Genomic DNA, 22,507 nt, shown 5'->3' with positions numbered 1-22,507 from the left:
ATTGTGCACAGAAATGGGACTCTTTTTAGGCATAAAGTAAAATTAAACAATACATTTTTAATAGTAAGTCCTTTTTAAAAACCAAGATAAAAATTGTACAATATAATATAAATGCCAATATAATATAAACAATGTTACAATATACATCAAAAGTTCTTTCGCAAAGATCTTAAACGTGAATCTCTTTGTAACATGTAGTCTCTTGGTAGTTCTATTTTACATCAACGCGTTTCGTCACTATTAAGTCGCTTTTTCAGGATGCCAATAATTTTAAGATGAAAAGCCCAATAGGGGGTATACTATTTAGTGGGGGATAGACAATTCATCATGCAGGACACCATTTAGTAAACAGTATACCCCCTATTGGGCTTTTTCATCTTGAAATAATTGACATCCTGAAGAAGCGACCTAATAGTTGCGAAACGCGTCGATGTAAAAAATCCTCTAAAATTATACCTGCTGTTTATGCTGTTCTGCTCCTATCATCGCGTTTTATCTCTTGTTGTGGATCTGCCCTCACAATTGGGAAGAGTTACTCCTTTGCTTTTTAGTTATCAGTGCTATCTACAGTAGTCTCAATATTTGAATCATCCTGAATAAGCTACTTCATAATCGCGAAACACGTCAATATAAAATGAAACTACCAAGAGACTACATGTTACAAAGAGATTCACGTTTAAGATCTTTGAGAAAGAACTTGTGATGTATATTGTAACATGGTTTATGTTATTTAGGCAATTGTACAATTTTAATCTTGGTTTTTAAGAATGATTTACCAATAAAATATTTATTGTTTAGTTTTACTTTATGCCTAAAAAGTCCCGTTTCTCTGCACAAATATGAATATTGTCTGAATCAATTGGGATGTGGCATTGCATCTTTCAGATGTCATTTCTCACTGACCAGATCTTCATTTTACCATATTGTACTGATATATCTCAATATACCATCCTAAATGAATGTACAAACTAATTAGGAGCATTCTTAAGCTACGTACACACTTCCAATTATTATCGTTGGTAAACGAACGACGAACGATATCTGCACGATGCACGATATCTGCGAACGATCGTATAGCACCGATCCTGTACATACAGATAACGACATGATCGTTCGTAGATATTGTACACACAATAGATGCGATCGTTTGAACGATACAGGAAGTTACGTGCACCGCAGGAACGTTCGTTCATCCCGCATGCTCAGACCATGGACGATCAATGAACGATCGTACACACGAACGATGGTCAACGATCGTCGTCCAATCCGATCCGCCGGTCCGGTCGTTCATTTCCAACGACTTTCCTCGTTCGTCGGCGTCGTTGGTTACTTTTTTTACGAACGATTTTTGCCCAATCGATCGTTCGTCGTTCGTTCGTCGTTCATTTTGAACGATAAAAATTGGAAGTGTGTACGCAGCTTTACGTTGAAAATAAAGGAACAAAAAATATTTGAGTGATGAAAAACAAAATTTTGTGGTGATAAGACCAAATAGGTGAAGATTTAGTAAAGTCTCAGCTGTGATTGTTGCTGTGTACAAATTGGAGTAGCATAAAAAGGGTCTAAAAAAGAATCCTTGTAGGTATAAAATAATGCTTATATCATACCTGCAAGGATACCTTTTTATAGACCACGCGAAGCACTGATAATGCCACCTATTAATATTATTACTACCCACAGTATTTATATAGTGCCAACATATTACTGAGCAGTGTACAAAGTCTATATTCATGTCACTAGCTGTCTCTCAAATAGGCTCACAATATAATGTCATTTGGTCTAAATGAAGGTAAGATTATTATAATGATCAGGGTTTATTTATCCGTTTCCCTAGCATGTTAATGATGAGAGGAAGAATAAACCAGGAATGGCAACATATTGGCAGAATATCTGTCAGATTTAAAAGTAAATACCTATAATAATTATCAACTTCTTATCTGTCTGTATCTCTTAATTGAAATATCTCATGGTTGTAAAACTGATCAATGGGAAGAGTCTGTGAAATCCCGTTACAGCATTTGTATGAGTTATAATGAGCAATGATCGAAATTGGCAGGGTGATGATAAAGGGTGAGATTTAAGGAAAAGATATGAGTCATTTTCTCACTGTGTACACATCGCTTGGGGACTCACATTCTTCAGGGTAACATGTACACAGCTGGATAGGATCAGGGCCAGGAGAGATGTAGAAAGGCTGGATGTTTAACGGAACTTGTCTTACATAATCTGGGGGGTAAAGAGCAGATAATGATCCACACAAATGAAGCATATACACAAGTCATAAAGAAAGGCTGTTTACTGTTTATATAAGAGTTGTATATGCACTGTTCTGGATATAAAACAAACAAATGTGTCTGCAGGGACATTTATAGACAAATCGGGGTCCAGGGCAATTTTAAAGTTGGGGCCCAAACTTTAAAGTACACAGCAAGCCAAAAAATGTTGCCTCTAGTATTGATAAAGTGGTAAGGATTAGGATTGCTGGTGGGTAGCCAGATAGCTGTAATCGAGGGGTTTGTAACGTTGTAAGAGAGATTTACATTAACATTCTGTTCTGATGACAATGGCTTTACCAAGCAGGATGTGAAGGAAAATCTTTAATAGAGACAAAGACAAAAATAGACATCTGATCAATTTCCAACTTCCCCTGTCCAACAAATGCAATTTTATTTCATCAAATCTGTAAAAAAAGACATGATTTATCTTTTAAATTCATTATGAGTAAATAATTGATTTATATCTGAAAATATGATTGTACTTACATACATATTCTCTTACAATACTTCCACATCTTAGGATCTGTATACCATGACAATTTAAACTAAAGAACCCCTTGACATGACAAAGTTTATTACAATAGTTACTAATTGTGTATAAATGTTTTACATACTGTTTTTTGTCATATCTATATGTATATATATATATATATATATATATACTGTATATAATGGAGGTCGTTTTTTTAAAGTGCCAAGAAATAGTATTGAATTCAACAATATCCAGGCTTGTATTACTATAATTCCAAATCAAAACATGGAATTTAGTTAGTAATCATACTTATGAAATGATGCTACTTTTATCACAGCAGGGTATTGTATTATTTAGTTATTTTCTCTCACCTAAAAACTCCTTTGTATATATGTTATAAAGAAGTGGGCTCCTGCTAAACTCTGGTTCCTGGGGTCAGCACTCATCAGCTCTGTCCAGGTGTGTCACCCTCCCCACCATCTAGTGGTTGATAAAGATATTGCAGTTCAGGTACACCCAGCTATTCAATGGATTTAAAAAGGTGCCAAATAAAAATTCAGCTGTGTGTACTCAAAACATAAAGATACTTTCTAGTTGCACTGGTATATGCTGGTCTGACATTCAATTAATATTTTTGGTCCAAGGCTATGTTTTAGGTTTTCCTGTTTGCTCTGACCTCAGCAGGTTTAAGGTTCAAATTATGTTGGCATTTAACTTCTAGCTGACATTATTGGGACAAACCTAAGGCTCCTAAATTGTCAGTGGTGTCAGCTTGGGCCACTGTTGTTTAAAGAGGTTCCAGAGCCCTCATGCAGCAGCACAGTTAGCACCTTCCTATGTCTACCCCTTATATGTATATGTAGGTTATATATAAATGTGGTTTAAAACTTCCATCTGGTATTTTCAATACATGTTCTTCATAGGAGGTATATGATGTTCAATATACATAATGAACACAATGATCAGCAAAATGACTCCTGCATTGAATAAAATAGTAGGCTGTGTAGGTGACCTTTTTTTTAATGCCTAATTTTAATGGGTCGATACTTTAAAAAGTATAAAAGCCATAGACAAGTGACATGCAATTTTACAGGGAGGTGGGCAGTAGCTGTTAACATTCTGTATATTTCCCAGGAAAGGTTTCGCTTAAGCTGGTTAATAGGTATACAGATCTGATACAAAAGAAGAAAATAAATAATAAAATAAAAAGAATAAAGAAATTGGGTCCTGTTAGGAAGCTGCAACATAGAATAAAACACCTGCTCTATCCTTGGCTACCTGCATTCTTTTTGGTCATTAATATATGTTGGTATTTGTTCAGATGCATTTTATTGTATATTTGTAATGGAGTGCTCCTCCATAAATAGTAATTCTCACCTACAACACAGTGTGCATTAACACAAGTGTGATTTCAGCCCAAGTGGCCTACATTGCATTTAACATATATTTACTTGATTTTAATTTTGTTGAATATTGTTATAGTTTACATTACTACTATAGTATTTTACAGCTTCCTTATTGGGCCAATTTATAAAAACAATAAAAAAATTAAAAAAAATAATTGTTAATAATTTGCCCATAAAAAGGCTGCATTAGCTTCTAGCCTTGAATTATTATGGGAAGCTTAGACTGACTTTAGAACAGTTGAAAAAATGTAATATTATGTTATGTGTATTATGGTTTGTGTTTCCTATTTCCTAGTAAGTTGTCTGGCACGTGAAGTGTTAATTGGTTCATTTCCTGCGAAACTGCTGTGAATCCCCTATAGTTGACTCACAGGTTCTCATGTTTACAAAGAGTTAATGTACAGGATGATGAGCCTGCGGTACGGCCTCTGCACACTGCCACGCCTAAGGCACAGTGCCAGCCAATCAGAGAGCAGATCTGAGTATTATAGGGCACAGTGCCAGCCAATCAGAGAGCAGAGCTGAGCATTATAAGGCACAGTCCCATCTACTGCAGGATATAGACAACTCACTGCAAACATAGAGGAAACATCTGCAGACAGCTGCAAGGTGAAAGCTGGACTTCTGAGTGGTAAGTGTTACCCCTGGATATATACTACAACTATATATGAGGATGTATTCCTGTCTGGGACAATGTGAACAAGTTCTGCATATTGAAGACTGTAAAAGGAAAATATTATTTTACAGTATTGAATGAATTGGTGACAGTTATTCATGGATGTAATGTGTAGAAATGCTCCAGATCTTTTGGAATGTTGAATTAATAAATTAATCATTATTGTTACAACCAATGTATACTTTTATTAATCCACATTAATCCACCATTATGTAGTACAAGGACCCCCTGATTGGATATTTAAATCTGTATATTTGGCAGAATCCTCATATTGCATAGTTGACAAGTTAAAAGAAATTGTAGAATCAGTTTGTCAGATGTATATTGGCAGTTTTGCATAAATAATGGATGTACCCGCCTTTGTAGGGTATACCAGACACCACCTGGAAGAATTCATTTTAACTTAAGGATCCTGTGACAAGACTATGTTTTTTACAATAGTTACTAATTGTGAAAAAGTGTTTTACATAGTAATTTTTTTTTGGTATAGATACATGTTGGGTTCATTATCTGTCAAATGTCTAAAGATCTATTGTAGATTTATTAAACAAAACTACATACAAATCAAAATCAGCAGCTGCAAAAGTGCTGTAGTCCACAAAATGTAACATCTTTGAGATACCAGCATCTAAAAATAGGCAAAGTGATATCTTACTGTTACAATATAACCAGTTATAATACTTTACCATTCATTTGCTGACATTGGGGTTTTGCATTGTCAACTGGATATAATGTTTCTCTGAGAAATCTATTAATATACATTCCATTTTCTTTCTACATGTGAGATGCTGTACAAAACTCCTTGTGTTTTTTAAAAATGATTTCTAATTCATATGCTTTTGGAGAATTGGTGTCTGTTGGAACACAGAATTAAAAAGTACATAGAGGCTTAATGGAAATAAATTTCTTCAGTATCCCAGACATATATTGCAGTGCACATACAGTAATGCAATGCCGTGAATTGTGGTGCACTGCTACAGAAACATGCTGCATGTACATTTTTTGCTCCATTCCTGTGTGTTTACAGCCTATTTAAAATGAATGATACACAGCGTGTCAATATAATGCAGAGGAATGGAATAGTATGAACATGCAACAATTAAAAATCAGAAAAGAAACATGGTTGTGAGTCCCAGTAAAAACTATTTCTATTGTTTTATTCTACTTGACAACACTTTATCCTTGCTATATATTGGACCCATTAGGTTAACCAGTTGTTTGAACTTTATTTGATTGTCATATTTCAAGTCATTAGAGATGCTCTAAGTACGTGTATGTCATTCTCATTTCAGTAACAAGAAGATCACAGCAGACAAAATGAAGCTTATCTTGACCTTAGCCTTTGTTTGTGTACTTATTAGCGGACTGGAATCAGTAAGTTCTCTTTGAGTATGATACATATCTGTTTTTAAGTGCATTCTATTCTGTTACTAAAGATTTCTTTCTCTTTCAGAAGCTCCCAAAAACACCAAAGAGTACAGAAGGTAGGTAGTTTTTTTTTAATATTTATTAAAATATGTATAAAAATATAAAGGTTACTTTCAACATTACTTTGCTGCCATCCATTTACTGATGTATATACTGTCATTATTATCAATATTTTCAGGATTTATTTATATTAAATTAACTTTTTACCTAACACTGTACATGCTGCAATGGATTTTGTGTAGCACACATCAAGTAAAGTGGTTTAATCATATTGATTAGGACATATTTAGTTCATGTGAAAATTCTACAAAAGTATTGCAAATATTCCATTTGTTTATGTCTTTTTCTATTTCTTTCCAGAATGTGTCTGCTTACACGGAGGAACCTGTGTATCTTCCAGATTCCAGCGCAGACCCAGATGTATTTGCCCAATAGGATATGCTGGACAGCACTGTGAATTAGGTACAGTTAATCACTTAATTGTTGCTGCTCCACAAAATTAATTTTTATTGCTTAATTTTTATTGCTTTTAGTTTAGTGCTTCCAAATCCATATGGACTTTTTTTGTATTATTACAGACTTGCAAGCTACATGCTACGAAGACAGGGGCCAGGACTACAGAGGCACTGCATCAAAAACCACTAATAACCATGATTGCCTACGATGGGACTCTGCACTCCTAAAAGATCGTTTTTTCAATTACCACATGAAGGACGCCTTACAGTTTGGGATTGGGAGGCACAACTATTGCAGGTATTGCTCTCAATGTGTAAAATCTTTTTCAAGCACAGAAATATGCAGTGAAAAAGATGATATATTAACAGCATTTTCATATTATTAACTCTGTTACAGAAGTTGTGCAGATTGTGTAAATATATTTGTCCAATTTATCAGGCATCAATGTTTTACCCAGTGTTCTTAGTAATCAGCACTTATAATTGATCTAACACCTTCCCTTATTCTACAATACAATACATATTTGGTGTTGATTGAGTGCTACACAATGATGCTATCATAAAGCATTGGCGAAAGAGGGAAGGAATCAACATTTAGAATGAATGCGCTTTAAACCAATGACTACATTTTCTACTATCATGACACCCAATAAATACCGTCACCCAAATGCTTCAGGCAAATCACATATTAAGTAACTCAGTCGACTGGGTCATGTACTATCTTTTGCTTGCTCTCCTGTTGGTTGAAAAAGCACTGCATACACTTTCTTTTAATGTGCAAAGTAAAGGTGTAGCTGGGGTGTTATCATAGGTCTTTGCCATATGTAGAAATGTAAAAAATTGAATGTGAAATATTTATATCCTGTCTGATAATTTTTAGTGCAGCCTTTATATCTTTTCTTTTCTTCTCTCTCAGAAACCCTCAGAATGGAATGAGACCATGGTGCTACTTCAGGGGACCCAAAGGGATTGCCACTATGTTTTGTCAAATCCCAAAATGTGAACTAGAAGAAGAAACTACAGTATCAACAACAGTGGCAAAAACAGGTTAGTGTGTGTCACAACTTACTTGTGTTGTCAGCCTCTTTATTCTTTTGTGGTCAACACTAAATGTACAAATATGTCGGGACATTTAGCATCATCAGCTGTAGCTCAGCTGTGTTAAACAAGCCAACGCTGCGGTTGAAGCCCAAATGCAGATGCCATATAGTATTCTCTTTAACTGATACTGATAAGACTTTGTGAATAAACCATAGTAACCTTTGCCTTTTTTTTTTTTGACACAGAACCTACTTGTGGCCGCCGCCAGCAAAAGTTATATAAAATCATCGGTGGGATGAGCAGTTCAGTTGAATCCCACCCATGGATAGCCACACTTTACCAAATCAGCCGCAGAAGCAAACAGGAGTTCTTCCAGTGTGGAGGAAGTCTTATTCATCCATGCTGGGTGGTCACTGCAGCTCATTGTTTCCCAGATGGGTGAGTGTTTGTTAATATTGTCAAAGCAAAATAATGATTTTCTGGCATTTATCTAGTGCATCATACGTGGCATCAAGCATGCAGAGCAAAAGATGATTTGTAACTTGTTTTATAATTTCAGTTATTTCTAACTGTGTACTACTCATAACATTACCATAACTAATACCACAAGTTTAAAACGCAGTCAGCAATAGTAAAAATCACGTATTGCCAGTCTAAATATGATTGTTTGGTAAAGGAAAAATGTTATCCATGCACGGCAAATCAATAGGTTCACTTTAATGACAACACCACCAGTTCCCTACACTTACCCTCCCATAGCTTCTCTACTCGTCCGTCGCGAGTGAAAAGCAATACCTGGTACTTCTGGGCATGATAAATAAATGATTTAAATTTCTAGTTGCCTAATTATTCATATATTTTGTATTTTTAGTGAGTTTCCTGAACCCAAGGACTATTCCATTGTTTTGGGAAAGACAAACATCGATGAAACAAATGAATTTAGAGAACAGAAATTTATGGTGGAGAAAATCATCCGACACCGATATTACAGCGATGAGACAAATGCTCTGGACAATGATATTGGTAAGAGAAGCAGAAGTATCCTAAAAAAACATTGAAGTAGCAGCTGCACTGGAAAAAAAATATTAGATAAACTCCATTGTACTAGTGATGCTATACTATACTATAAAATGAATACTATGTTGTAATACTGTAAGCATCAAGTTTTATTGTCCAGGAAGCTAACATTCGGAACCCCACATTATTTTTTAGCGTTGGTGAAGATCCGCTCGAAATCTGGACAATGTGCTTCCATGACTGACCAAGTTCAGACCATCTGTTTGCCACCACCAGACCTCAAATTAGAAGGTGGGACAAAGTGTGAGATTGCCGGATTTGGAAAGGAATCTTATGGTATGTGAACACAGCTATGTTGCCTTTTATCTGCTGATTTACTTATTTATTATTACAACCTTAGAAAACTCTTACCCTGCTTACTTGGTGTTAATTTTCTTTATTGCAGATAGCATTAAATACTCTCAGTTCCTAAAGTCTTCTACGGTTCAGATAATCCCTCAGGAAGTGTGCCAGTCCGAAAAATATTATGGAAAGCTGATCAATAACAATATGTTTTGTGCTGGGGATCCATCATGGAAGGTTGATGCTTGCAAGGTGAGATTATAATTACAACAAATTGCTTTACCATTGCTTTTTACTCTGTAAACTTTATAATACCTCAGCAATGTTGGTGAGACATTAGATGGAGGTGGGATAGTCACAAATGACCAGTTATAGAAAACAATTCCCTGTCTTTATTTTATGCTGCTCAAAAGCTTATCACATGAATTACAACCTGTAAATTTCTAAAAAACATACCGACATCTCTGTATGGGTCTCCCTGATGAGATACAAAATAAGGGATAGTTCAGCAAGGTGCTCATATGGCGAAATTTACAGTTTATCCTTGACTTTTTGAAACCTGTTCACCAATTTTGGAACACCATATTTCCAAATGTGGCAACTGGATTTGTTCCCTGGTGAAAAGCCCCCAAAAGTTTAGGGGGTCATGGTTACATAATGCCTCTATTTTAGTGATCAGATGTTTTATAGGCAATTGCACATGAAGACTGTAATGTAAATGGTGAGCTTAAGTGCTCTATTTTTTACAGATTTATGTACAATGGGCTTTGATCTGTCTTCAAAGTACTAAAGCTAATCATCCATGTTTCCTTGTTTTTAGGGAGATTCCGGTGGTCCTCTTGTCTGCCAGAACGGTGATCGAATGGTACTCTATGGTATAATAAGCTGGGGTGATGAGTGCGCCAAAGAAAACAAGCCTGGAGTGTATACTCAAATGACAAACTACCTGGGCTGGATAGAGGAAAACATGGCGTCCGACAGTGTGCTAGACAATTTAATAACAAAATAATGAAAAAAAGCTGACAAAATGGGAAGCAGATCTGTGAATGGAGCCTATTAACCTAATCTTAGCAGCCAAGTATCAATGTAAACCAGCTTGTAAGCAATTTTAAACAACTTGGGATCAAGATATTGGTGCTTCTTTGGGCAAGTGCACTTTTGTAGTGTTCATAGGTGTGCATTGTCTCAGACTGTTATGGTTCCCACATGGATACTAAAAGCATGAGAAGATCTATAGACAATCAATTATCTTCACAGAAAGGCCCATTCTCTACATGCTTTGTACCGCAAATTTAGCTAACGTTGGAAAAGCGGCATGTTAGAATTGAGTTACTACAACCTGCTCAATGCATTCTCTATGGATGTGGTGGGATGCTTTGTTTCTAATACCAACGCAACATGCTGTGTTGGTTTGAAGTCATGCAAAGCAGCTCAACAGAATCCATTGAGACTACAACTTGCTTTCGGTCGAAGGTTTTTACATTGTGTTTAAATAATGAGCGTTTGAAGCTTTTCAAACAAAGTGGGCAACAAGTATTGGAAACTGGGCCTACGGACTGTTACATTTCAATTACTTTTTCTAGGCCAGGTGAACTTCCATAACCCTGACTCTGATCTTCATGGAAATTTGTTTTGCAGACTTAATGAGGCTGATTTCCTAAAGACATTGAGCTGTGTAAATATATATCCAGTTACCCAATAATGTAAAAAGCGGATTCCTGTTTGTGTATTTTATCTGCACGTGGTTGAGTATTCAGAGCAAACAGGATTTTTACATCATGCTATATACATGACTGGACAAATGCAGTGAATATTCTCAACTTCTTTAGTAAATTCCCCTTCTTTATATCTAAGTATGCTATATATTTAGAACTAGAACTATTCCAAACCTACAAAGTAAAGGGCCTTTTATTTTTACATTTGCACTGATACCATTTTCAAGTTTTTATTCTTCACTAGTAATACCAACCAACGGTGCTGTATAAGTGAACATTTTAATTTTTAGTGCAAATATTGTTTTTAAAACATGGAGACAGACAGGGTACACCATCGATTGCAAGATCTAGGTTACTAGGAAAAAAATATATTTACTTACAGTTTATTTTCTTACTTTTGCATTATAAGTGTCTAAATCATTTCAAAAATCCATCCAAAAATGTCTCTGACCTTTTATCAAATTGTCATACCTCATTTCCAACACTGAAATGTTCTTTTTTGTGTGGCAGGCAAGTGCCTTTCTCTTTACTGGCATTTGGGACTATATACAGTTACATTGTTTACAGTCCTCTGTTGGGTTTTCCAACTAAAACGAAAAACTGAAAATAACAAAAATGTTGTACATAACATATTTCCAACTATTTATGTTAATTATATAATTTATGTAATATTTTATTATGTATTTACAGCTAGAATGGTATTTGCTGTTTATTTTTAAATCAGCAACAGTTGCAGTAGTTTCTCTACCATGGCAGTGGTCCCTATATACTATATACTATACTTTAGTAAAAAAAACTTCAGATATGATTTTTATATAATAATACCAACTCTCCACTGGCCTCCTGAAGACAAATGATAGAGTAGCAGAACAATCCCACCATAGCCAAGCTCTCCTACAAAAAGATCCTGCAAAGTTGCTGTTTTAAAATTTGATTTTTCAAATGGAACAATGGAAATATCAATAGCCACTTTTGTAAAAAAAATCTGTTTTCCATTCATTGTTTTGGAGGAAAAGTGGCATTGCTGTGTGCCTTGTTCATTGTACTTTCAATCTGATGGGCTGGCCCCATGAAAGTTTGTATTGTTTTGTATTTATTTATTGATATTAAATGTCATCTTTATGATTTTACTTGTCATTAATAAACTCTTTGTGCCTATTACAAGATGTTGATTATTTTATTTTGGGAGACCATGCATAATGATAAGATTCCTAAACATCATTTAGTAGCAGAAAGGACAGCTGATAAGACAGTTGATAATCCCTATCAGTCATGTCACTATTAAAAATAATTGATGTTTAGAGACCACAATGCTGCATCATTAAACCCTACATAGTTACTACTGATTTTGCTCTGCCACACTGCTGCGTAGCCCTGTCTAGCAAAGCAAGAATGTGAATATTCTGTACTATAGATAAGTAATACAAAGGCCTTATTCAGTCTAGCAGGTATTGCAAGCAGTTTTGAGTCCTTTTAGAATGCATGTTTTGGATGCTTAACAGAGTAATGCAGTATCCAGGAGCAGTTTGCCACCTGTATAGCCTTGAATTGTTTCCACTTGCAAATGCTTAAAAACATTTGTACAAGCATTTTTAAGCATTTGCAAACATTTTTGCAAGAGTTATACATACATTGAAAAACCTTTTTATTGCGTTTACAGGGGGAAACTTTGGACAGCTGTCCTCGGCTCCCTCTTGCTGGATTGGCCGAAGAAAATGAGAACCTCTATCCATGTGGGTGGAGCTTCTGACATTATTTACATGTCCTCAGCTACCCCCGTGCTGGACTGGCTAAATGTGACCACAGGAGCTATGCTCAGGTGGGCAGAGCTCCTGTCATTTTTAACATATACCCAGACAATCCAGCAAGAAAGCAGCCGGGGACAGCTATCAAAGGGGTACTTTGAATAGGCATCACAAGCTTACTATGGGGGGGTTGGTGGGATGGGCACACATGCTCACTGACACATTTATTTTTCAGGAAAGTCCCAAGCCTATTAGACTAGTTTTATTATTAGGGGACCTGCAAATGCATGTAAAACCTTTGCAAATGCCTGCAAAAAGCTGGCCATTTCGTGCTTCCCTAACGCTTAAGCTGCATACACACTTCCAATTTTTATCGTTGGAAATGAACGATGAACGAACGACGAACGATCGATTGGGCAAAAATCGTTCGTAAAAAAAGTAACCAAACGAGGATAGTCGTTGGAAATGAACGACCGGACCGGCGGATCAGATTGGACGACGATCGTTGACCATCTATCGTGTGTACATGTTGCTCTGCACATAAAACAGACATAGAAACATTTTTGGTTTAGTCTCTCAACTCTCTGGTGACCTCTTGTGGATAAATAACTGAAACCTCAATACTACCAATCAGTGTAGCTCTAAACTTCCATTTGACCAACAAAAATTAATGTTTTGAGAGCTATAAATAACTTTAAACTAAATCATGAAGGTGGATCATCTAGTACTTCCGTTTTTTACCCTGTTAAAGTTCTGATTTAAAGAAAAGATTCTTTTAGAGTTACTTACTTGGTAGGTACTTTTATATTATGCCCTTTACAGTTAGCGTTGTATTGACAAACTTAGCATTAATGTGTTATGCATTTTTTGGGGCTTTTTTTAGTTTAAGTTACTGTTTGGGCCACTGTTCCATTTTTGAATCCACTTTGAAACCATGGGCCCCCCCTTACCTGTCCCCAATATCATTGCTAGTTTATATCCATTTGCTGGCTGCACACATTACAGAGTGGTTGTGCGCCTCCTATATTTTTGCCAGAAATATGTATTGTAAGGTCTTACTTGTTTGCTAAAGTATTAAAATAATATATTATATATAAAAATAATGCAATATATAAATATTGTGATAATAGGGAGGTCAGATCATCGCAGGACACTGTAGGTTGGTTGAAAAGTCCATTTATGAGGTTCAGGCTCGACTCAAAATGCTATGTCACTTGAGCATGAGCATAGCACAAAAAACATTGTAATCCAGCGTAACAAAAAAAATGGCTTATTACAGCAAATAAGTCCCAAATGGTTAGTAAATAGCTACTCCAAGCAGCTACTCCAGGATTGAACCTGGCACTCATGGGTAACATGTGTTGCAGCTTCTGTAGCTATAAGTCTGTAGTCCAAAACTATGGGCTGCCCAGTCCTGCACCCATCAGCTTTGCTCTTTGATCTCAGGCTCGGACTTTGACAACCATCAGGGTATTGGTCCCAGTGACCTAGATTTTGGGAGACCTCCTAGGCTCTCCAAGCCTACAGCCTCACCATCTGGTCTCTGCCTACCACTTCCCTTTATAAAGATACAAAGACAAGTGACTTTTTATTCATGGCAGGGTGCTCCAGAGCCATCCTTATTTCCTGGCCTGGAAAAAGGGTTGGAGTGCTTGGCCCACCCATTCCTTTCAGGACACTCATGGGCCAAAGTCCCAAATAAAAAGCGGCAATTCTGCAGCAACACAAATACTGACTGCCTTATCAAGGCCCTTTATTTCTCTTTTCCAGGGTAAATTGGGATACATGATGCCTAATGCCCTGTAAATCTGGCATCATATATTTCATCATGTCACATAAACGGGTTTCAGCTGCTATGGGAGTTCGGTGAGTAGTCATAAACCACCCTAGTTTGTTTTCTATAGGGTATATCATTTAACCAGAACAAGCAAGAAACAAGAACAAGAAGAAAAACATAACAAGCATAAACAATTTGACATAGACAAACTGAGCTACAAAATGAGAAGGTTCTCACAGCATCAATAACGGACTCCCACACATAAAAAAGTGAACTGACTTATTTTACTTTTTAATTTTACTTGCCAAGAGAAGCTTCTTTGTAATCAATCTGAAAGACAATTTTCAACTTCTTCCTAAGGAGTTGAATGGTAAGGGGTCCGGGCTCACTGATTTTTACCAAAGCGGACGTGGTTGTTTAGTTGCTGAAAGTGAGACTTAAATTAAAACATTATTAAATTAAATGTCATTGGTTGTGACATTATGAGCATGTGAAAAGTGTTCATTTACTTGTTTGCTTTCTGAAAGAATATTTCTGAGGTTGTTCTAACTAACTTGATATCCACGTGTTGCATTCCTGTGTTTGTAGATCTGCCATCTTACCCTCAGGCTGTTCTAAGAACAATTTCTTTTTTAGTTGGTGCCTTGTGTGTACTTTTGTAAGTCCCTAGGGATTTCCTAGTACCTGATTCCCAGAGGCTCCATGATAAATCTGCATTCTGTATAAATCTGCAATATATGTTCAGATTTGTGCTAACGGCGCTGTGCTGAATTATGTTTGTCCTTCACTCTTCCTCTCTTGTTTATTTCAGCATTCCTTCCCTGGCTCGGAGAATCGATGTCAGGGTGGATTGATGAATGACATTGGGGGACGGCTGTACATATGGCAGATTCTCACATGAGACTAGAACAACCCTACATCTCAGATAACAATCATCTGATGTGTGTACGCAGCTTTACAATGCTATTTCCACAACCCCTTTTGTCTCCCTGACCAAACACTTGGAATTTTATGAATTTAATACAGAATATAATGTTCTGTGGTTGGCATTCTATAACTGGAAAGGCAACCAAACTTCGGTAGATGGGTGTACAGCCGATTTCTTCCAGTTCTGAGCTGATGGTTCCAATGGAAATCCCCTTATGGTGAAGAAATGTCAACATGATGTGCCTGACATTCCTTCTTCATGTTCTTCGGTTTTGCTGACTGATCAGGTTTTCAGCCTTCAGGTGGCCAGGTTATTTATGCTCTTTCAAATAAGCTTGGGGATCACCTTTGGAATCACAACTTTTGTAATATGCAGTGTGTTTTGTGAAGCAGAGCAGAGCTTTTCCTCTCCTGGACTTATTATCTTGTTGATCATTGGGGCATATTTGGTAAAATTGTTTATTGATGCACTGGGATACATGGCTAGATCACTCTTAATTGCAGCTATATCAGAAAGAAATCATGTGAAGGAAGTCAGATAATGGACACACCAAATATAGATTATTTATTATTGATTTATCTCAGTTTTAATTGCTTATCTTGCACAGTACTGTAATTTACACAATGATTACACCCAGCTCTCTGACAGGACACCATGACAGTAGAAGAGCAGGAAGGTGACATATGAATGAGAGGATGGCCTGTCAGGAGGACTGTCACTTTGCATGACATTGTCCAGCACAATACAGGGCAGCATTTCATGACAGCTACCACACAGCCATATCTGAGTAACTGCTATGACAACTAAACTCTCTTATTTCTCCAGGGTTTCCTCCTACAATACTTAAGGAGACCAGGAAGGAGCAACACGGAAGTTGAGTTCCATGGCACCGAGAGACCGGAAGCTGTTGCTATGGTACCGAGTGCGGCGCTCTTGGGCTTCCGTAGTTGGAGGTGCGCCGGAACGCGGAGTATGAGAGAGCAAGGGACGGCGAGTTAGTGAGTCAGGTGAGAAGTGTGGGGAGAGTGGCCGGGGCACCGGGGAGGGGAAGCGGAGGCTCCAGTACATGTCATACAAGGGACGGCTGAGGAGAGCCGAGTACTGCCCGTGTGTGAGAGCCTTGCCTGCACTGTATGCGAGTTGTGTGACCCGGGCTGCAGGGCGTCACCCACCTTTTTGCTGTAAAAGAGTTTAATGGGAAAAACATAGAGACTGCTACTGGCACGTAAAAAAAAACTAAAAGACTAAAATACAAATTTTCTGACCATAATGTTCATTCTTGACTTTAACAACTGATTCAGACCTAGGCATTGCATTACTAATCAGTACAGCTTATCAGTACTGCACTGCAGATGTGTTGTATTGCTCCATAACATGCAAATGTAAACCATTTGCAAACCAAATCCAATTAAAAACAAAACAAATTTAAACACAAACGCCCAGGAAAGTTGAAATGTTCATGTGGGTCCATTGGTAGGTCATCGAAGATGCAGAGTTTAAGTGACTATTGGTGTGCACTGGCAGCCCACTCAGGATGAAAACAGGAGAGTTTTAATGTCAGTGGGGTGCATTGGTCATGTATTTAGGATTTTTTGCCTTAGGACAATGCATGCTAATGCACACAATACTACATGTGAACATACACAAGGTAAGGCGCCACAAGTAAGTAAATGGTACATAAAATGTACCTGCACTATAGAGTTCCACAATGCATAAATGTGAAATGTTGCAGGTGTATTGTTTTCAGAATGAATGGGCTGCCCTAAATATCGGTTAGGGAATGTGTGTTGGCCCATGGCAAAATGTAAATGGGATTGTAGTCACTGATAAGAAATAACAGGATATTTAAGACTTATCTAGTTTCTGTGACATTTCTCATCTGATTTCATATGTTCAGCATGATGACTATGAAACTAGAATTTTCAGATGTTTGTCAGACATGCCCCCCTTCATCACTAATATTTGTAATGAAACATTTTTGTTGCTGACGCTGCAAAAAAGAGAGCAAATACTCACCCCTGCCTTTGCTATAAAAATCTGTTCTAATGTAGAGAAGTTGTCATCTGAAAGTTCTTTAGAAACTAACCAACCAGGTCCTGAGTGTTATTACTGTGTCCCTTAAAAAGCGTATAGAGAGAAAAGTGTGAAGTATTTTGGATTCTTTGCTGTGTGTTGAGGTGTTTTGTATTATTTTGTCTTCCCATTAGTTATAAAGATTGTAAAAGCTGTGCCTCCAATTATCTGCCCCTGGGGATTAATGTTCAGTACTTTTTTCTTGGTGGCAAAGGAACAAACAAAAACAACAAAGACTTAGTTTTTAGATTTTTTTTTCATTGTGTACCACATTTTCTGCTTTAGGAAGTTTATTAGAAAAAAGTATATTGTTCTCCCAGTGCGAATGTGCTTACATTTTTTATGTAAACGTACTACTGCGTCTGCAAATACAGCAGAGAGAACTGTTTACAGTGTGGGTGTGTCTTGTTATTTATTATATTGCATTGTAAACTATTTTGCATGTTTAAGGCTGTTTGCAGTGATAAAAGAAAGGTTTGCCAGGGGTTTGCTATTCCAGAGCGTCATATCTATGCAGCATGTTTATCTGATGGGCTTCAGTTGCAATTTCTTAGCCAGGAATTTTTGGTAGGTTTTAAGAGTAGTTTACTTAGGCATAAACTTTGCATAGTAGAGGCCAGACTTCTGTACCAGCTGCTATGTAGCACAGATGAAAAACTCGTCATGTTGCTCAGTTCCTTTATATAGCTCAGAGTTGCTGGCAGATTATTTTAGAAGGACTGCAAACTTGTGTTTAATAAAGCTTTACTGGTGAAATAGTCAGTTATATTTTTACTCCTTGTTTTATCAGTATAAGACCATTTTTCAGTACAATTTCCTATTCCAAATAAATATTTTTGGAATAGGAAATTTAGAATGGATTCTAAATCATTTCAATACAAATACAGACTTGTCTGTTCATATATTTGTTGTGTGTATTCAATATGTCCTAATTGTACTTTATAACACCAAAGGAGTAATATCAATTTACAACATTGGATAAAGAACTTAAGTAGACTTTTAATGTAAGTAATTAGTGTCTGCATGATTCCTGTAAAAAGAGGCAAATTTAGAAAGTTGGGGAGGGGATCAAAGAGGTCCAAATGATGTTATGAGTAGCAAATAGTTATCCAAGGGCCAATGTAAGGGACAGTCTATGATGAGTATGTTGAAAGGGAGCAGGATAGTTAGGAAAAGGTGTATTAAGGGCAGGGAGTTATCAAGACCCAGCAATGTAGGATCATTTTTCTGCTTATTGCTGATAGCATCATTATTTATTTTATTTTTTCTTATATAATTAAATAGCAACATCAGAAGTGGAATCACTTTTTGAATAGAAGGAACAAGATTTCTGGGATGCTGAAAAACAGTTGAGTTCTGATTGGGTATATATTATTACAAACATTTCTAAGAAACTAGTTGGTATTGCTAGCCACAAACTTAAATTGATTTATATATATGTGTGTGTATATGTGTGTAATTGGAAGCTCTTTGGGGCAGGGTCCTCTCCTCCTCCTTTGTCCCTGTCTGTATTTGCCATTTGCAACCCCTATTTATTGAACAGCGCTGTGTAATATGTTAGCACTATATAAATCCTGTTTAATATATATACATTTAGGTCCATAAATATTTGGTTCTGTACATTATCACAATTCATTTTAAATGAAACAACTCAGACGCAGTTGAATTGCAGACTTTCAGCTTTAATTCAGTGGGTTGAACAAAAAGATTGGATAAAAATATTAGGAACTAAAGCTTTTTTTAACACAATCACTTCATTTCAGGGACTCAAAAGTAATTGGACAATTGACTCAAAGGCAATTTCATGGGCTGGTGTGGGCAATTCCTTCATTATGTTATTTTCAATTGAGCAGATAAAAAGGCCTGGAGTTGATTTGAGGGGAAGGGGTGTGTGTGTGTGTGTGTATGTATGTATTTATGTATGTATATATATTTAATCACATTCATTCACATTCATGCAGATTTCTAATAAAATGTCAGTTTATTTGTACAGAACACAAAAAATAATATATTGAAAAGTAATATCACATTTTTACATTGGCTTTCTTAAATTCCTTTATCACAAGCAAAATAAAAAACGAAGATAAACACACCTTTACCTATTTATTAATAGGCAGCACACAAAATCTGCTGCAAATAAATAACAGGCTTTTGCAGGTCTGACCAGAAATGCCCAAAGTTACCCACTTGTTGAAAAGTTAAGGTTGCATCATCCTGTGACCTGAGGCGTTTAATAAACATCTGCATTTGCCAAGTTAGTTATTAACCAGTTTTTCTGGAACAGGCTATAACATTATTCTTAGGACATCCCATTTGCTCTCCTGCTTTATTGCAGGGGGTTATAGAATCCATACTTTGCCTTATCAGCCAATTATAACAATCTGCATTGTGCTTGGAGGTATATGCAGGGTAGCTCAGCTCTTGCTGCTGCTGGATCACATATGTTTGGCTTTATCATGTACTAAAAAATGTAAAAAAATACTAGATTGCTATGTACTCTGATGCAAAATCTTGTTTATTCCCTTATTAGAATGACCATGGCACATCTGGGAGCAGTAGTAGGAGTAGTGACGCTCCTGATTGGTTTGATTTTATTTTCATCTATCCATAAAGTGGAAGAAGGTCATCTGGCTGTGTATTATAGGTAATTACAAAATAAAAGAAGTTTACAAACTGAATGTATTGTCTAAAAAACACTAGACATGTATTGTTGTATCTTATATTGATCAAACCATAGAAATGTTTTTTTTTCTCCCAATGCTTACATCTTCCTATACATTCTGTAATGAGAGCATAGGATCTTTCCTAGCTGTCCTATAATCAGTCTCAGTCGGACAAGACAACAAACTGTACTGTGCAAATATAACATTCAACATCACTTTTTTGTTCTGACCGTATTACCCCCTTGCTATTTATACTATTACATAAATGTTTAATAAAATTAAAAATAAATGTTTAATAAAATAAAATTTGATATTTGTTTTTGTTTTTTTTTCCAGAGGGGGTGCTTTATTAAGTAGTCCTAGTGGACCTGGATACCATATAATGTTACCTTTCATCACTAGCTTTCGATCAGTTCAGGTAAGCTCAAATTGTGTGTGTTTTGTGTTTGTGTCTGTCTGTCTGTGTGTGTGTGTGTAAAACACATGCAATAGTTTAGGGGCACTCAACCCTTTGGTAAGATTTCACCAAACAGGCAAATGTCAGGTGGTTTTCAGGGTGGGAGATTTTTTGCTGGAAACACAGCACCAATTGCACGGATCTGACTTTGACCTAGAAGCACTGGCTTATTAAGGCACTCAAAGGACCTAAAATAATTAGTTCTCTATAGTCTCTACTCATCTGGTGCATACACCAATGATCTGAGGTTGTTGGTGATATTTGAGACTGGTCCTGTTAGTCTATGACTACTAGTATATTGGAGTAAAAAGGCAAATGAAAATAGTTAATGATTTTATATTTCACTTTCAATTTACATCATTCTTAGCTTCCACAAAACACTTAAAGTAAGTCTATACAAGACATTAAAAAAACTGCTAGCAAGTAGGTTGTTCTTGCAAAAGGGATAGGCAATGTTCCTGCAATTAGGATTTCATATCTGCCTGCTTACATTATTTTCGGAAATGTATTTTGAGCCGATATACCCCAGGCTTTGAGGACTAAAGTAACTCCTGTTCACATGCATGGGAGATGGGATAATTCAGGCCTGGCCAATTAAGATGGTCTAAAACCATAACTCCGAAAAAGACTGGGTGAAGTTGGCGGCACCTGCAAGGCAAGAACAGGTGAGTGTAATTTAAGAAATTCCAAACACGCAGGTAAGGTAATTTATTACAGAAGGAAAGTTGTCTGTACTTTCTGCAAAAAGGGCCTGTCTGGTCACAGTTAGTATTCCTAATCTTTAGTTCCCACATAAAGTCCTCCACCAGCAAGATAATATCAGTCTGAAATGTGAAAACCCATAAAGAGCTCATAAACAATGTGCAAATTTTAACAAACAAAAATTCTGATTATTGCTAACAATGCTGGCTAATAATTGTTCAGGTGTACTTGTGCCCCACATAACATTTATCCTGTTTGATACCAGTCACCTTTGCTGGTGAATCCCAAAACGGAGTGTTTTCTTTATATTATGTTGATTGAGTGAGGTGTGTCTGTATGCGAACATTGATTAGGAAGGATAGTGATTTCATGCTTGGCACCATCCTTTCTGTAATAATGGCTGAATGCTGAATTTATATGTCTTTCTGTTCCTTTGTCTGATCTTTGAATTATTGACTTTTTATTCAGTATTTTGAGTTTACCTAAGAATAAATGACACTTTTGTTTGTTTTCCAGACAACATTGCAAACTGATGAGGTGAAAAATGTACCCTGTGGTACCAGGTATGTCTGTGTACTCTATGGCACAGGAAGATATTTGCTCTCAGATATTAGATGAAGCCTATCATAATTCTATTGTTGGGCTGGTGTTTGGATAAGAGCATACAGGTGTTGCAACAATGCCTAAACCTTTTAATGCATCATTTGCAAAACATAAAACCATTTCATGTGAAAACCTTCTCCAAATAGAGACAACACAATCACACTTTTTAAGACCTTTTTTATTTTCTGAACATGTAATTAAATAGACGGCATACAGGCGCCTTAGTTGATATTGCTCATATACAGTTCATATTTGAAGTAGGGATGTTCCTGACACAAGGGCTAAATTTATTATTAGGACTTGTACCTGCCTGCTTTTGGGTTTGTGTCAGTAGTGTGATTCTATGTGCATTTGGTACATTTAACCTGCAGTCAAAATGATATTCTTCCATTAAGCTGTTTTTGTCTTCCTATTGACTTGCATAACGAGAGAATCAGTTCTGACATAAACAAAAGCCTGTTGTTGCAAGCCTTTCTACTTGCATAGTGCATTAGTAAATGCTCTTGGGTATAACCCTGTATTATATGCTCATTTCTGTTTGATTAACCACCTGGGGGGGTTACCCCAAGCCTGGTTCAGGGTAAAAAAACTTGCTGAAAGCGTTTACCCCGAACCAGGTTCGGGGTAGCTAAAAATAGAAACGAGCGTTACAGTGCAATCTGATTGTCATACAACATTGTATGACAATCGGATTACAACTGAAAAAAACACTTGCCTTGTCCCCACAGCTC

The 22,507-nt window shown here is 36.6% G+C and overlaps 2 protein-coding genes across 4 annotated transcripts in view; both read left to right on the top strand.

The window, feature by feature from the left end:
- Positions 1 to 4,709: 4,709 nt before the first annotated feature.
- On the top strand, positions 4,710 to 11,992 carry PLAU (plasminogen activator, urokinase). The gene is made up of 11 exons (XM_072424194.1): positions 4,710 to 4,785; positions 6,123 to 6,204; positions 6,284 to 6,314; positions 6,619 to 6,720; positions 6,837 to 7,011; positions 7,630 to 7,760; positions 8,000 to 8,192; positions 8,626 to 8,777; positions 8,967 to 9,107; positions 9,217 to 9,365; positions 9,934 to 11,992. Exons 2-11 carry the CDS (start codon positions 6,148 to 6,150, stop codon positions 10,120 to 10,122), a joined length of 1,320 nt encoding a protein of 439 aa, XP_072280295.1. The 5' UTR covers positions 4,710 to 4,785; positions 6,123 to 6,147; the 3' UTR covers positions 10,123 to 11,992.
- A 4,180-nt stretch (positions 11,993 to 16,172) lies between these two features.
- LOC140340092 (erlin-1) overlaps positions 16,173 to 22,507 on the top strand; it is a 21,444-nt gene continuing 15,109 nt past the window's right edge. Inside the window, exons 1-5 of one of the 3 annotated variants that reach the window (XM_072425102.1) lie at positions 16,175 to 16,285; positions 18,636 to 18,715; positions 19,882 to 19,995; positions 20,351 to 20,432; positions 21,690 to 21,736. In XM_072425102.1, the coding sequence (XP_072281203.1) occupies positions 19,883 to 19,995; positions 20,351 to 20,432; positions 21,690 to 21,736 (242 nt within the window). In that variant the 5' untranslated portion in view covers positions 16,175 to 16,285; positions 18,636 to 18,715; position 19,882. Of the gene's footprint in view, positions 16,286 to 18,635; positions 18,716 to 19,881; positions 19,996 to 20,350; positions 20,433 to 21,689; positions 21,737 to 22,507 lie in introns of all 3 variants that reach the window. The other 2 variants (XM_072425100.1, XM_072425101.1) reach the window with 2 other exon arrangements.

The sequence above is a fragment of the Pyxicephalus adspersus genome, chromosome 10 (genome assembly GCF_032062135.1).
Source record: "Pyxicephalus adspersus chromosome 10, UCB_Pads_2.0, whole genome shotgun sequence".
NCBI lineage: Eukaryota > Metazoa > Chordata > Amphibia > Anura > Pyxicephalidae > Pyxicephalus > Pyxicephalus adspersus.
This window is presented reverse-complemented; position numbering and strand designations above follow the sequence as displayed.